General features: G+C 54.7%; 1 protein-coding gene across 1 annotated transcript in view; it reads left to right on the top strand.

The window, feature by feature from the left end:
- Positions 1-11,928: 11,928 nt before the first annotated feature.
- TLE3 (TLE family member 3, transcriptional corepressor) overlaps positions 11,929-14,722 on the top strand; it is a 50,565-nt gene continuing 47,771 nt past the window's right edge. The window contains exons 1-3 of the mRNA XM_083871105.1: positions 11,929-13,625; positions 13,727-13,827; positions 14,441-14,504. Coding sequence (XP_083727231.1) covers positions 13,602-13,625; positions 13,727-13,827; positions 14,441-14,504 — 189 coding nt within the window. The 5' untranslated portion in view covers positions 11,929-13,601. The remainder of the gene's footprint in view (positions 13,626-13,726; positions 13,828-14,440; positions 14,505-14,722) is intronic.

Here is a 14,722-nt window from a genome sequence, read left to right as displayed (position 1 = left end):
ACCCCAAACTGGGAACCCTATTCAGGACCTGTGACCCTGCCTGAGACCTGGGATCCCAATTCTGTGTCCCAGCAGCCCTGGGGTGCCCAGAGAACCCCTGGATCCCTGGGAATGTCCAAGGCCGGGCTGGGACAGTGGGATGTGCCCCTTTCCATGGGATGGGACAACATTGAATGTCCCATTCCAGGATCCTCTGATCCCAATCCCTCCCACCCCATCCCTGTGGATGCAAAGCTGCTCCTCCACCACCAAACCTTCCAGGGCAGCGACTTTTCACCTGGTAAATAATTTATTGGGGATTTGCATGAGGGTTAAACCCCTGAGCTGGGCCCTGCTTCAAAGGGCAGAGTCAGGAATAGGAATTCTCCCTCCTCCTGGGAGCAACCCCACAAACCAGCCCGCCCTGTTTGGGAACGCCGAGCCGCTTATTCAAAAAAGCTTTTTTTTTTAAAAAAAAAAAAAAAAAAAAAAAAAAAAAAAAAAAAAAAAAAATGAAAGCTTTAATGAAGTCATTAAAGCCTCACCTTTAAACTCCAGGAGCCTAATGGTTCATGGCCAGAGCGTAATGTCGAGGCACATCTGTGATAAATCTGCTTTTAATCCGAGGTGGAGGGACAAGGTGTTGGCTGAGCACTCTGAGCAAAAATCCCGTTCCCTTGTTGTAATCCATTACTTTTTACATGGAGCCGCCTTGGGTTTTATTAACTACTGAAATGGACTGAGGGACTGTTGGGAAAGCGGCGTGTAAATCTTGGAGAGTTGGTTTTTATGGAGGATTGGCTAATTCCCGGGGAGAGCGGCGGGGCCGGGGGTTTAATTGTTTGTTGGTGATTAATGGGGGCTGTCCTGTCTCGTTATGGGGATGGGGGGGCTCTGCTGGTGCCCAAAATCTGCCCTGTGTCACAAAATCTGCCCTGTACTCTAAAATCTGCCCTGCGCCCCAAAATCTGCCCCACACACCAAAATCTGCTCCACACCCCAAAATCTGCCCTGTGCCCCAAAATCTGCCCTGCAAACCAAAATCTGCCCTACGCCATCCCCATCCTGATCCACAGCTGATCCCGATCCTGATCCAGGGCTGATCCCGATCCTGTTCCTCATCCAGGGCTGATCCCGATCCTGAGCCCAGGCTGATCCCAACCTTGATCCTGATCCAGGGCTGATCCCAATCCTGATCCAGGGCTGATACTGAGCCCAGGCTAATCCTGCTCCTCATCCAGGGCTGATCCCAATCCTGAGCCCAGGCTGATCCCAACCTTGATCCTGATCCAGGGCTGATCCCAATCCTGATCCAGGGCTGATCCCAATCCTGTTCCTGATCCAGGGCTGATCCCGATCCTGCTCTGGATCCAGGGCTGATCCCAATCCTGAGCCTGGACTAATCCCAATCCTGCTCTTGATCCCAATCCTGTTCCTGATCCAGGGCTGATCCCGATCCTGCTCTTGATCCAGGGCTGATCCCAATCCTGATCCAAGGCTGATCCCAATCCTGAGCCTGGGCTGATCCCAGTCCTGATCCAGGGCTGATCCTGATCCTGCTCCCGATCCCAGGCTACCCCCAGTGCTGACCCGGGATTTTCAGGTGCTCAGCTCCATCTCCAAACCCAGACCTGTCCTTTTTCCCAGCTAATTGTCAGGAATCGGAGGAGGGAAAAAAGAAATCCTGTAAAAGCCGCAGCAAGCCCTAAACACAGGAACAATTAAAAACCAGAGCAGGGGCAGAAAGTCAGAGCTCCGGTGGGTGAGTTAAAGCTCCCAGATCCCTGTGGGGTTTGGGCCATCCCAGAGCCATCCCCGGGATCCCTGTGGGGTTTGGGCCATCCCAGAGCCATCCCCTGGATCCCTGTGGGGTTTGGGCCATCCCAGAGCTTTCCCCCGGATCCTTTCCCACTTTTCCAGTCTCCCTTTTCCCTCCCCGCTCCTTTGCATCCTCCGCAGCCACAAACAACCCACATCCTCCTCCTCTCCCTCAGCCCAAAATTCCGGCCTAATTCCCGTTCCAGCCGAATTTCCATTTCCCCGCTGCCTTTAATCTCCTGGCGGGTCGGGACAGGCTCTGGGGCTGTGCTGGGTTCCTGCTCCTCCTGCCCAGGTTTGGGCCAGAAATCATCCCCAGGGTTAGAAATGGATATTATAAAGTTGGGTTTTTGCAAATATAAGAATGAATATTATATGTACAATTGTACTGTATATGTATATATATATGTATATATATATGTATGTATATATATATGTACTGTATATTTTATATATATATAAAACATAGTACAATTATATATATATAGTGTATATATATTATATATTTTATATATAATATAATATATTTTATATATAATATAATTCTTTATATATAATAGTACAATTATATATATGCTCTATATATATTATATATAAAAATATAGTACATATAATATATTATATATATATTTATATTATATATATAAAATATAAAGTATATATATATAAAAAGTATATAAATTATATATTATATATATTATATATAACAGTAAAATTGTATGTATATTTTATACCTATAATATATATAATATATATATATTTTTATATATAATATATAAAATATAAAGTATATATATATAATATATATTATATAATATATGTTATATATTATATTATATATATATATATAACAGTACAATTGCATATATATTTTATATTTATAATATATATTACATATATATTTAATATATAACAGTACAATTTGCTGGATCTTCCCTTCCCTGAACGGCCTCGAGCACCTCACGGGCCTCCGGGAGAGGGGACAGAGGGGACAGTGGGGACAGTGGGGACAGAGAGAAGCAGAGAGGGGGACAGTGGGGTTAGAGGGGACAGAGGGGAGGACAGTAGGAACAGTGGGGACAGAGAGAGGACAGAGAGAAGCAGAGAGGGGACAGAGGGGAGGACAGAGGGACAGAGGAGAGGACAGAGGGTACGGAGGGAAGCAGAGAGGAGACAGAGAGGAGGAGAGTGGGGACACAGCAGAGGCCAGAGGGGACAGTGGCCGCTCCCCCGCAGGACCCGGCGCTGACAAGTGCCAGCCGTGCTGCAGAGCCCCGGGCCCGGCCAAACACTGCAGTCCATTCATTCCCCTCCAAACAAACCCCCCCAGCTCTCCCCGCCCGCCCCGCGCGGGGACAAAGGCGATGCCTGTCAGCTCCAGGGCTGGCAGCGGCCACTGTCCCCTCCCGGACACACAGATGGCACCGGGGGGGTGGCAGTGCCATGGTCCCCCCACCCAGGGAGTGCTCGGTGGGGAGGATGGAGCTGGAGATCTGGAAAAGCTGGGAATAAAGAGCTGGGGAGGGATTTGGGGTGGGAAGGGAGATTGAGGTTTGGTCCCCTCCAGCCCCAAGTGCTGTGAGGTGAGGACGAGGCCTTGACCCCAAAATACCTGGTTTAGGGTCAGCTCCAAGGATGGGGAATGTTGGTGGTGGTCACCAAGATGGATGGAGGGATGGAGGGATGGATGGATGGATGGATGGATGGATGGATGGATGGATGGATGGATGGAGGGATGGAGGGATGGATGGATGGATGGATGGAGGGATGGATGGATGGATGGATGGAGGGATGGATGGATGGATGGATGGATGGATGGAGGGATGGATGGATGGATGGATGGAGGGATGGATGGATGGATGGATGGAGGGATGGATGGATGGATGGAGGGATGGATGGATGGATGGATGGATGGATGGATGGATGGATGGAGGGATGGATGGAGGGATGGATGGATGGATGGATGGTGCTCCATGATTTGGAGTGATTCCCAAAAAATGGATGGTGTTCCATGATTTGAAGGGATGCCCTAAAAAAGAGTAGATGACATGATGCCCCATAAGATGGAGGGATGCGCCAAAAGATGGATGGATGGTCGATGCTCCATGATTTGGAGTGATTCCCTAAAAATGGATGGGTGGATGGAGGGATCCATGGACAGAGGGATGATGGACATATGGATATACAGACGGATTTATGGATCCATGGATGGATATATGGTGGATATATGGACAGAAGACACCCCAATCCCAGCACTGCCACCTTTGGACAAACCATAGGATCAACACCAGCACCCCCACAACAACAACCCCCCAAAAGAGACCCCCCCAAAGCCCCCGGGATCTTGGGGAGCAGCGCTGAGCCAGGGCCCCTCCTGCTGCCTCGGGCTCTGCCGCGTCCCGGCTGCGACCGGTGAACGTCTTCCTGCTTAAAAAGCTCTCCACATCACCACGGCAGCTTGTTTTGACATTTGATCAGCCACAGAGAACAACTCTCAAGTGCTCGAGTGGCTGAGGGAGGGAGGGAGGGAGGGCTCGGAGCCCGGGCAGGGGCGGTGGGCGCCGCTCCAGGCCCAGATAAGCCGCGCTGCCGGGAGAGGCCGAGGCGACAGGGAGAGGAAGTGGTGAGCCGAGTCAGCTGAAAAACTCTTTATTTTGCTTCGCTCTGACTCATCAATCTCACGAACACCCCGGCGGCAGCAGCGTCCCCACGAGCCCAGGGCCATCCAGGGTGGAAATGCCGCCTGTCCCTCCCCTGTCCCCAACCCCTGGTAGCCTCAACAGATCCTTGAGTGCCCAAGGCTTGGCTGAGGTCACCCCCTTGTCCCCAACTCTCTCCTGGTGGCTTTGGCAGGTCCCTGAGTGCCCAAGTCTTGGCTGAGGTCACCTCCCCTGTCCCCACCTCCCACCTGGTGGCTTTGGGAGGTCCCAAAGTGTCCAGGGCTTGGGCAGGAGCACCCAGGAACATCCAGGAGGATACAGGAGAACCCAGGTCACCTCTGATGTCCCCATTTCCCTCCTGGTGGCTTTGGCAGGTCCTTGAGTGCCCAGGGTCACCCTCCTGTCCCCATGTCCCTCCTGGTGGCTTTGGCAGGTCCCTGAGTGCCCAGGGTCACCCCTGATGTCGCCACCTCCCTCCTGGTGGCTTTGGGAGGTCCTTGAGTGCCCAAGACTTGGCTGGGGTCACCCCTGATGTCCCACCTCCCTCCTGGTGGCCTCAGCAGGTCCCTGAGCTCCTCCACCTCCTGCCCATCCCCTGGCCCTGAACTCCCCCAGGAGGTTTTGTTTTGTTTTGTTTTCCTTCCCTGCCCAGCCCGTGTGTGACACGTTGGTGACACGTTGGTGACACGTTGGTGACACGGCGGGGCTGTTTTTGCTTTCCCCTCGCTGTCACCGCCGTCGAGTGGGAATTAACAGCTCTTGTTTATACAACCCCTGTCGGGCCAGGGGCTGCTCTAATGCCTCCCACTTCTCTGGAGTGCAAACAGACTCTGCTGTGTGTGTTGGGCCACTCGAGGGCCTGTTCTGCCACCCAAAAAAATCACTTTTTTTTTTTTCAAATAACTTTATCTGCCCCTAACGCCGGCCGGAGGAGGAGAGCAAACTCCTTCAGGGTTCAGCAAGAAGAAAAAAAGAAAAATAGAAAAACAACCCCTTTAATATCAGGGCTGAGCTTTCAGAGTTCCGTGGGATTTCACCGGGCGAGATTTTTGGGATTTTGGGTTTTTCACGGGTCACAGACACAGCCCTGATGCTCCAGAGCATCCCAAAGCCAAAGAAGACAAAAAAAAAAAACCCAGAAAAAACTCTCATCCCTGAGCGAAACTCTTGAGGAGTTTCTGCTGAGTCACGGCCACCGCGGGAACGGGGAGAGAGCAATTACAGCCCAAAAACTGGGAAGGCGTCCCAAACAAATTGGTTGTAATTAACGAGCGGGAGAATAACGCCGGTTAATGCCATGAGCAGCCCCAAAAGCCCTTTGCAATGGAATATCTGTAATTAGGCAGAGCTCGGGAAAAGCCAGGCCTGAGATGTTGGGCCTGGGAGGGGAGGGAAGGGAACCCCAGGGGTCGAGGGATGGGATCTGGGGGTGGAGGACATGGGACAGCACACAGAAACATCCAGGAGAATACAGGAGCATCCAGGAATATCCAGGAATACCCAGGATGGTACAGGAGGATACAGGAGCACTCGGGAATATCCAAGAACATCCAGGAACACTCAGGAGGATCCAGGAGCGTCCAGGAACACCCAGGAGCGTCCAGGAGGATACAGAAGGATCCAGGAGGATCCAGGAGCACCCAGGAGGATTCAGGAGAATCCAGGAATATCCAGGAATAGACAGGAGAATCCAGGAATATCCAGGAACATCCAGGAGCACTCAGGAGGATCCAGGAGCGTCCAGGAGGATACAGAAGGATCCAGGAGGATCCAGGAACACCCAGGAGCGTCCAGGAGGATACAGAAGCATCCGGGAGAACCCAGGAACATCCAGGAATATTCAGGATGATACAGGAGCATCCAGGAATATCCAGGAGCACTCGGGAATATCCAGGAGCACTCAGGAATATCCAGGAACACCCAGGAGGATACAGGAGCATCCGGGAGCATCCAGGAATATCCAGGATGATACAGGAGCATCCAGGAGCATCCAAGAACGTCTAGGAACACTCAGGAGGATCTAGGAGTGTCCAGGAACACCCAGGAATATACAGGAGAATCCAGGAATAACCAGGAGAATCCAGGAGAACCCAGGAACACCCAGGAATATCCAGGATAATACAGAAGCATCCAGGAATATCCAGGAGAACCCAGGAACATCCAGGATGATGCAGGAGCACTCAGGAGTATCCAGGAGCACTCAGGAATATCCAGGAACACCCAGGAGGATACAGGAGCACTCAGGAGCACCCAGGAATATACAGGAGTATCCAGGAATATCCAGGAACATCCAGGAGCACCCAGGAATATCCAGGAACATCCAGGAATATCCAGGAGCACCCAGGAATATCCAGGAACATCCAGGAGCACCCAGGAGGGTACAAGAGCACTCAGGAGAATTCAGGAGCATCCAGGAATATCCAGGAGTGCCCAGGAGGATAAAGGAGCATCCAGGATGATGCAGGAGCATCCAGGAATATCCAGGAGAACCCAGGAGAACCCAGTCCCTGCCCTCTCCCCCTGAAGGATTGTCCCTCTCTTGTGTCCCCTGTGGGGGTCTGGGGGGCTGTGGACACCCCCGAGGGGTCAGTGGGGTAGGGAGGGGGGGTGACAGTGACAGGGAGGGTGACAGTGACAGGGAGGGGCCGTGGGAGGATTGGGGAGACGGGGAAGGGGAAGGGGAAGGAAGGGCAGTGCTGACGGTTTCCCCGAAAGGCCGCGGGGACAGGACGGTGTCACCGAGTGTCACAACAGCCCCAAGGCTGAGCAATGCCGAGTCTGTCCCCGGATGTGGGCAGGGGACATCTCCAGCTTCCCTTCCCGGCCCTGCCACCGCACAGGGCCACCAGGAACGGGGCAGAGCCACCCTTGGGGCCGTGACATCCCCGGGGAAGTGTCACCACATTGTCCCCAAAAACGCCCCAGTCCTCCCACGGGACACGACCCCAGGGGATGGTGCCCTAGGCAAGGCAGAGGTGACAAGGGGTGACACTGGATGTCCTCAAAGATTCATCATTGTTCTCATCATCATCATCATCTGGAGGTGTCCCCATCCTCGTGGAGAGGAGGGACACGATGTCCCCATTGATGTCCCCACTGGTGTCCCCACTGGTGTCCCCATTGATGTCCCCATTGATGTCCCCATTGATGTCCCCATTGATGTCCCCCCTGATGTCCCCATTGATGTCCCCCCTGATGTCCCCACTGATGTCCCCCCTGATGTCCCCACTGGTGTCCCCATTGATATCCCCATTGATGTCCCCATTGATGTCCCCCCTGATGTCCCCACTGGTGTCCCCATTGATGTCCCCACTGGTGTCCCCATTGATGTCCCCACTGGTGTCCCCCTGATGTCCCCACTGATGTCCCCACTGGTGTCCCCATTGATGTCCCCACTGATGTCCCCACTGGTGTCCCCATTGATGTCCCCACTGGTGTCCCCATTGATGTCCCCACTGGTGTCCCCCTGATGTCCCCACTGATGTCCCCATTGATGTCCCCATTGATGTCTCCACTGATGTCCCCCACTGATGTCCCCACTGGTGTCCCCACTGATGTCCCCACTGATGTCCCCACTGATGTCCCCATTGATGTCCCCACTGATGTCCCCACTGATGTCCCCATTGATGTCCCCACTGATGTCCCCACTGATGTCCCCACTCACGTCCCCACTGATGTCCCCACTGGTGTCCCCATTGATGTCCCCATTGATGTCCCCACTGGTGTCCCCCTGATGTCCCCACTGATGTCCCCACTGGTGTCCCCACTGATGTCCCCACTGGTGTCCCCATTGATGTCCCCACTGATGTCCCCATTGATGTCCCCATTGATGTCCCCATTGATGTCCCCCCTGATGTCCCCACTGATGTCCCCATTGATGTCCCCACTGGTGTCCCCATTGGTGTCCCCACTGATGTCCCCACTGGTGTCCCCCTGATGTCCCCACTGATGTCCCCACTGATGTCCCCATTGTTGTCCCCCATTGATGTCCCCACTGGTGTCCCCATTGATGTCCCATTGATGTCCCCCCTGGTGTCCCCCCTGGTGTCCCCATTGATGTCCCACTGGTGTCCCCACTGGTGTCCCCATTGATGTCCCCATTGATGTCCCACTGGTGTCCCCACTGGTGTCCCCATTGATGTCCCCATTGATGTCCCCATTGATGTCCCACTGGTGTCCCCACTGGTGTCCCCATTGATGTCCCCATTGATATCCCCATTGATGTCCCCACTGGTGTCCCCATTGATGTCCCATTGATGTCCCCCCTGGTGTCCCCACTGGTGTCCCCATTGATGTCCCACTGGTGTCCCCACTGGTGTCCCCATTGATGTCCCCATTGATGTCCCACTGGTGTCCCCACTGGTGTCCCCATTGATGTCCCCATTGATGTCCCACTGGTGTCCCCCTGGTGTCCCCACTGGTGTCCCCATTGATGTCCCCATTGATGTCCCCATTGATGTCCCCACTGGTGTCCCCACTGATGTCCCCCCTGATGTCCCCATTGATGTCCCCCCTGATGTCCCCACTGGGAGAGGAGGCAGCACCTTCTCCCACTGAAGTTTCTCCCAAAATCCTCCAGAAAAAGAAAACTCAACTCAGGGGGAAAAAAAGGAAAAAAAAAAAAAAAAATCATCAGTTCTGGGAAAAGCTCGCGGGTTTCTAATTGGGATGTGCAAATATCAATTTAAGCAGAGCTTAAATCAATACGAACCAGAACGTTTCCTTTCACCCCTAATCGTTCTTTTGATTCCTTTATTTTATTTTTTTTTTTCCCAAACCAGGTGAGTTTTAATAAGCTAAAATAAAACATCTCCTCTTTCAGTGCAGCCCCAGCAGGAGGAATATCAATTAACCAGAGCCATCCCCGGCCCTTGGAGCTGCGGCTCGATGGGAATGGGAAGAAAATTACAACCTTTTCAGGGAAACCATTAAGTAAAAATCAGAATTTGTCCATAAGTACCGCGGGGGGAGGGGCAGGGCCCGGCTAATGGCTTCTATTTTCAGCAATAAAGTGAATTTTCAGCGCAAAAATCAACGCTTTCTGTTCCTCTCCCCGTGGCCTCACGTCCCCCCTGGGCCTGGCCCTGGAAAGTCCCTGGGATGGAGAATCTGGCTGGGTCCCATCATGGGAATCTCCCCGTTTTTCCAAGTTTTCCAGCTCTGTGGGGGCAGAGCGAGGGCTGGACAGAGCCCTCGAGGCCTGGATTGTTGGGAAGGGACCTTAAAGTGCCACCCCTGTCGTGGCAGGGACATTCCCGCTGTCCCAGGGACACCCCCCGCTGTCCCCAGGCTCCAGCCTGGCCTTGGGCACTGCCAGGGATGCAGAGGCAGCCACAGCTGGTCTGGAAAATCCCTCAGGATCCTCACAGGAAGGAATTCCTTCCCAACATCCCATCTATTTCCACTCTGGAGCCATTCCCTGTGTCCTGTCCCTCCATCCCTTGTCCCCAGCCCCTCTCCAGCTCTCCTGGAGTCCCTAAAGGGGCTCTGAGCTCTCCCTGGACCCTTCTCCTCTCCAGGGGAGCATTCCCAGCTCTCCCAGCCTGGCTCCAGAGGAATTCCAGCCCCAGGAGCAGCTCTGGGCTCTGCTCTGGAATTGCTCTGATGTTGGGATCTGCTGTGGTCCCACCTGGGAGGGCAGAGGGGGACAATCCCCCCTTTCCCATCGGGAATGAGGCCGGGATGAGCCGGGAAGGAGGGCAGAGTGCTGGGGAAGGGCAGAGGGTCCCAGTCCCTCCCCGAGGGGAGGAGGAGGATTCCCAGGGGCTGCTCCCTTTGCTCTGGGATCTCCTGGAGCGGTGGCAGTTTGTGACACCAGAGCTGTGGCCACGTTCTCCACTGAATCTCCATCACCTCATCTGTCCTCATCATCAGGAGCTGCAGGAGAGGACACTCTGCAGGAGGAATGAGGACCAGCTCCACCAGGAATATTTCCAGGCTCGTTCCTTGCTGTGAATTTTTGTTGTTTCTCCAGGTGGTTCCAGAGTTGCTCCTGCTCCGGGTGTTTTGGGGAGCTGTGACCCCACATTGTCCCCTCCCCCAGGACCTGCCTGCCAGGGGGGCTGGGTCCCTGATGGGTCACTGGCTGGACACCCCAGAGGGACGCCAGGGGACATCCCGATGGACACCCCAATGGGCACTCAATGTCCATCCTGATGGACACCCCAATGGCCACCCAGTGTCCATCCTGATGGACACCCCAATGGACACCTCCATGGGCACCCAGTGTCCATCCTGATGGACACCCCAATGGACACCTCTATGGGTACCCAATGTCCATCCTGATGGACACCCCAATGGGCCCCTCTACGGGCACCCGCTGTCCATCCCAACGGACACCTGTGTGGGCACCCAATGTCCATACCAAAATGTGTTCCTGTGGATACCCCAATGGATCCCCCAACTTCACCCTGATTTACCCCATGCACTGCAGGGCATTCACAAACACCTACTGCCTCGACAGAGGAAAAGCCCCAAAATCCCCAAAAACCTTCAGAAGGAGGGAATTAGGAAGGGCTGGGAACAGCGGAAGCGTGACTCCGCTCCGCTCTGGATCCGCACCGCGTTTTGCGGCGCTCCGGCCGCGCCCCACGTGGGGCAGGGGCGTGGCCTGGAGCCAACAGCCAATCAGCAGCGCCGCGCTCTGACAGCTCTCGTCACGTCAACAACCGGAACGCGCCCAATTAGCGGCGGGCAGGGGGGGGGGGGAACAGGGACACCCCCATCCCGCACTTTGGGGGGTCAACGGGGGGCGCCCTCACCCCCCACAACGGGGAAACAGCGAACGGAGCGGGGGGGGGGAAAAAACAGGGCGGTGTTTACAGGGGGCGCTTTGCCCAACCGTTTATTATCTAAGCGGCGGCGGCGCTGCTTCTTCATTCTTGTCGAGCGGCGTTGCCGCAGAGAGATCGCGGCGGTGCCGCGGCCCGCCCGGCTCGGCGGTGACAGATTGTTTGAGCTGGAAAGGAAACGCCGGGCCCGGGCTAATTACGCCGCCATGGCGGGCGGGCGGGGGCTGCGCGCCGGCGGGGGCCCCCGCGTGGCTTTGATTGACAGCGCCGCTCCTCACCGCCCAATCGCGTTGGAGAGGCGGCCGGCTCCGCGCGGCGATTGGTGGAGGGGTGGTGAGGAGCGGCGCGAGGCCCCCACGTGGGGCGGGAGGCTCCGTGTGACGCGCGGGGCCGGCGGCCATTTTGTGCGCTGAGGGCCCGCCCGTGAGGGGCCGCGGCCGCGCCGGGCCCGCTCCCGTCCCGCTGCCGTTCCCTCCGCCCCGGCGGCACCGGGGCCGCTCTTTGGAGTGTCCCCTCATGGGCAGAACGCGGCCGTGTGAGCGGGAGCGCCTGACGTTAACGCCATTACCCGTGTTCCTCGTTAAAGCCCCTCAGGCGTAAGGGGGGGCCCTCACGGCACATCAAAGCGGCCGCCGGGGTGCGGTGTGGCGGAAAAAACTGGCACCGAGCGCTTTTTCTCAATGTGGCGGAGCAGCACGAGTGACAAAGCTGCCGTGTTTGTTTTCACAACCCGAACCGGGCCCGGTAAAAGCGGTTACAACAGCACCGGGCCTCACTCAGGACCAGGCCGAGCCCCCCTCACCACCAGGCCAGACCAGGAGGGGGGCGGAGCCTCAACAGAGGGGGCGGAGCTTAAACGCGGAAAAAGTGGGCGTGTCCCCCACCCACCCCTCCATCAAACACAATCCACCATTGTGCCGTCACTCCCTCCTCAGCCAATCACCTCCCTCTTTTCTCAACCCCACGTGGGCGCGGCGCGCTGCCATTGGCTCGCTCCGGAGAAGCCGCCCGGGTTTTGTCCCCCCGCCCGCTCGGCCCGGGCGCTGTGGCGGCACCGCGTGTTTTGGGGCGCCGCGGCCCCGCTGCCCGCGATGGCTCCCGGAGTTACGGCCACCCCGCCTGGACAGCGATAGAGCGGCCTTGGGGACACGGGGGTGGGGGGGACGCCGCCGCCGCCGCCCCCCCCCTGCCTGGCGAGACCTCGCATGTTTTTTTTTCCGCGGCGCCCGGGAAGTCGGATGTGTACGGCCTTGCTCCTCTTCTCCTTCTCCTCCTCCTCTCCTCCTCTCCTTCTCCTCCTCCTCCTCCTCCTTCTCCATGGCCGTCGTGCTCCGGCGTTAGTTCCTCCTGGCTTTGCTTTCCTCTCCTCCTGTTCTCCTGGGCTGCAGGAATCCCTTCTTCCTCCTCCTCTTCCTCCTCCTCCTCCTCCTCCTCCTCTCCGCCGCGTTGTTGTTGTTGTTTCGTCGTCGTTGTGGCTTTTTTTTTTTTTTTTTTTAATCTAATTTATATTTTTTTTATTTCGTGGATTGGTGGGGGGGTGGTGATTTTTTTTTTAATTATATTTTTATTTATTTTTAATATTATTATTTATTTATTTTTTTAAATTATTTTTTAAATTTTTTTTACTATTATTTTTTATTATTTTTAAATTTTTTTTAGTTATTTTTTTAAATTATTTTTTATTATTTTTTACTATTTTTTTACTATTTTTTTACTAATTTTTTACTATTTTTTTACTATTTTTTTTACTATTTTTTAACTATTTTTTTTGCTATTTTTTAATTTTTTTTTTTTTTTTTTCAGATTTTTTTTATTATTTTTTTTTTTTTTTTTCCGCCAGCGAGTGCCGGAAGGAGGAGGAGGAGGAGGAGGGAGGGAAAGGAGAGGGGAGGAAGGGGGGGGGGGTGAGGAAGCAAAGCTCAGTGGCCTGGGGTGGTGGTGTTGGGGTTGGGGGGGTCATTCCTCACCTGGTTCTGCTGGGGAACCAAGAAAAAAAAAAAAAAAAAAAAAAAAAAAGGGGAGGAAAAAATGTATCGGGAAAAAAAAAAAAAGGGGAAAAAATGTATCGGGAAAAAAAGGGAAAAAGGGAAAGATGGGGAAAAAAAAAAAAAAAAAAAAAAAAAAGGAGAGCGAACCTTTTTTTTTTTTTTTACCCCCCCAACCCCCTGTCCTCCCTCCCTCCCTCCCTGTCCTCCCCCGTTCTCTCTGTCTGCCCGCCCGGCCGGACTTTGCTGTGCTCCCTTTGTTCAGTTCTGGGCCTCTCCGGGAGCGCTGGGAGCCCGGCGGGCGGCGAGCCCCGCACCGCGCCTGCCCTCGGCCCGTGTGACCGCGCCCTGCCCGCCCCGGCCCGGCCATGTACCCGCAGGGCCGCCACCCGGTGAGTCCCGCCGCTGTCCCCCCCATCCCGGGGGCTCCATCCCGGGGACAATCCCGCTCTTCCTGCCCCTGTAACCCCCCTCCCGCGGCCGCTCCCCGCAGGCTCCGCACCAGCCGGGCCAGCCGGGCTTCAAATTCACCGTGGCCGAGTCCTGCGACCGGATCAAGGACGAGTTCCAGTTCCTGCAGGCGCAGTACCACAGGTGAGCCCCGCTGGGGATCCCCCTCAGCCGAGCCTTCCCCTGGTTTTCCTCGTTTTCCCCCAGTTTGCCCCGTTTTCCCCCCTTTTTTCCCTTTTTCTCCCTTTCCCCCCCGCCTTTTCCCGGTTTATTCCTTTTTTTCCCCTTTTTTTTCCCGGTTTATTCCTTTTTCCCCCCTTTTTTCCCCCCCTTTTTTCCCCCCCTTTTTTCCCCCCTTTTTTCCCCCCCTTTTTTCCCCCCCTTTTTTCCCCCCCTTTTTTCCCCCCCTTTTTTCCCCCCCCCCCTCTTTTTTCCCCTTTTTTTCCCCACGGTTTTTCCCAGTTTATTCCTTTTTTTCCCTCTTTCCCCCCCCTTTTTCTTCTTCTCCCCCTTTTTTCCCCCCCCCTTTTTTCCCCCCCCCTTTTTTCCCCCCCCCTTTTCCCCCCCCCCCTTTTTTCCCCCCCCTTTTTTCCCCCCTTTTTTCCCGGTTTTTTCCCCCTTTCCCCCCCCCATTTCCCCCCCCTTTTCCCTTTTTCCCCTCATTTCCCCCCCCTTTTCCCCCCCTTTTTCCCCCTTTTTCCCCCTTTTTTTCCCAGTTTTCCCGGTGGTCTCACCGTGTTTTCTCTGCTCTCCCCAGCCTCAAAGTGGAATATGACAAGCTGGCCAACGAGAAGACCGAAATGCAGCGCCATTACGTTATGGTGAGTGAGACACAGAGATTTTAATCACATTTTTTGGGATCAATTCACCCCCTGTAAATGTCATTTTATGTGCCAGGCTGGGAAATGGGGCTGGGGGACAACCAGGGGACCCCCCACCCGGTGCCTTCCCCCAGGGCAGGGAGGGGGTGACGGTGCCCAGGGCTGGAAAAACCATCCCAAGTTTCCTCTCAACCCCTTCAGAGCGTTTTTTGGGGGTC

This window comes from Zosterops lateralis (genome assembly GCF_965231275.1).
Source record: "Zosterops lateralis genome assembly, chromosome: 13".
NCBI classification, from domain to species: Eukaryota; Metazoa; Chordata; class Aves; order Passeriformes; family Zosteropidae; genus Zosterops; species Zosterops lateralis.
Note: the sequence above shows the minus strand (reverse complement) of the source record. Positions and strands in the feature narration are given on the sequence as shown.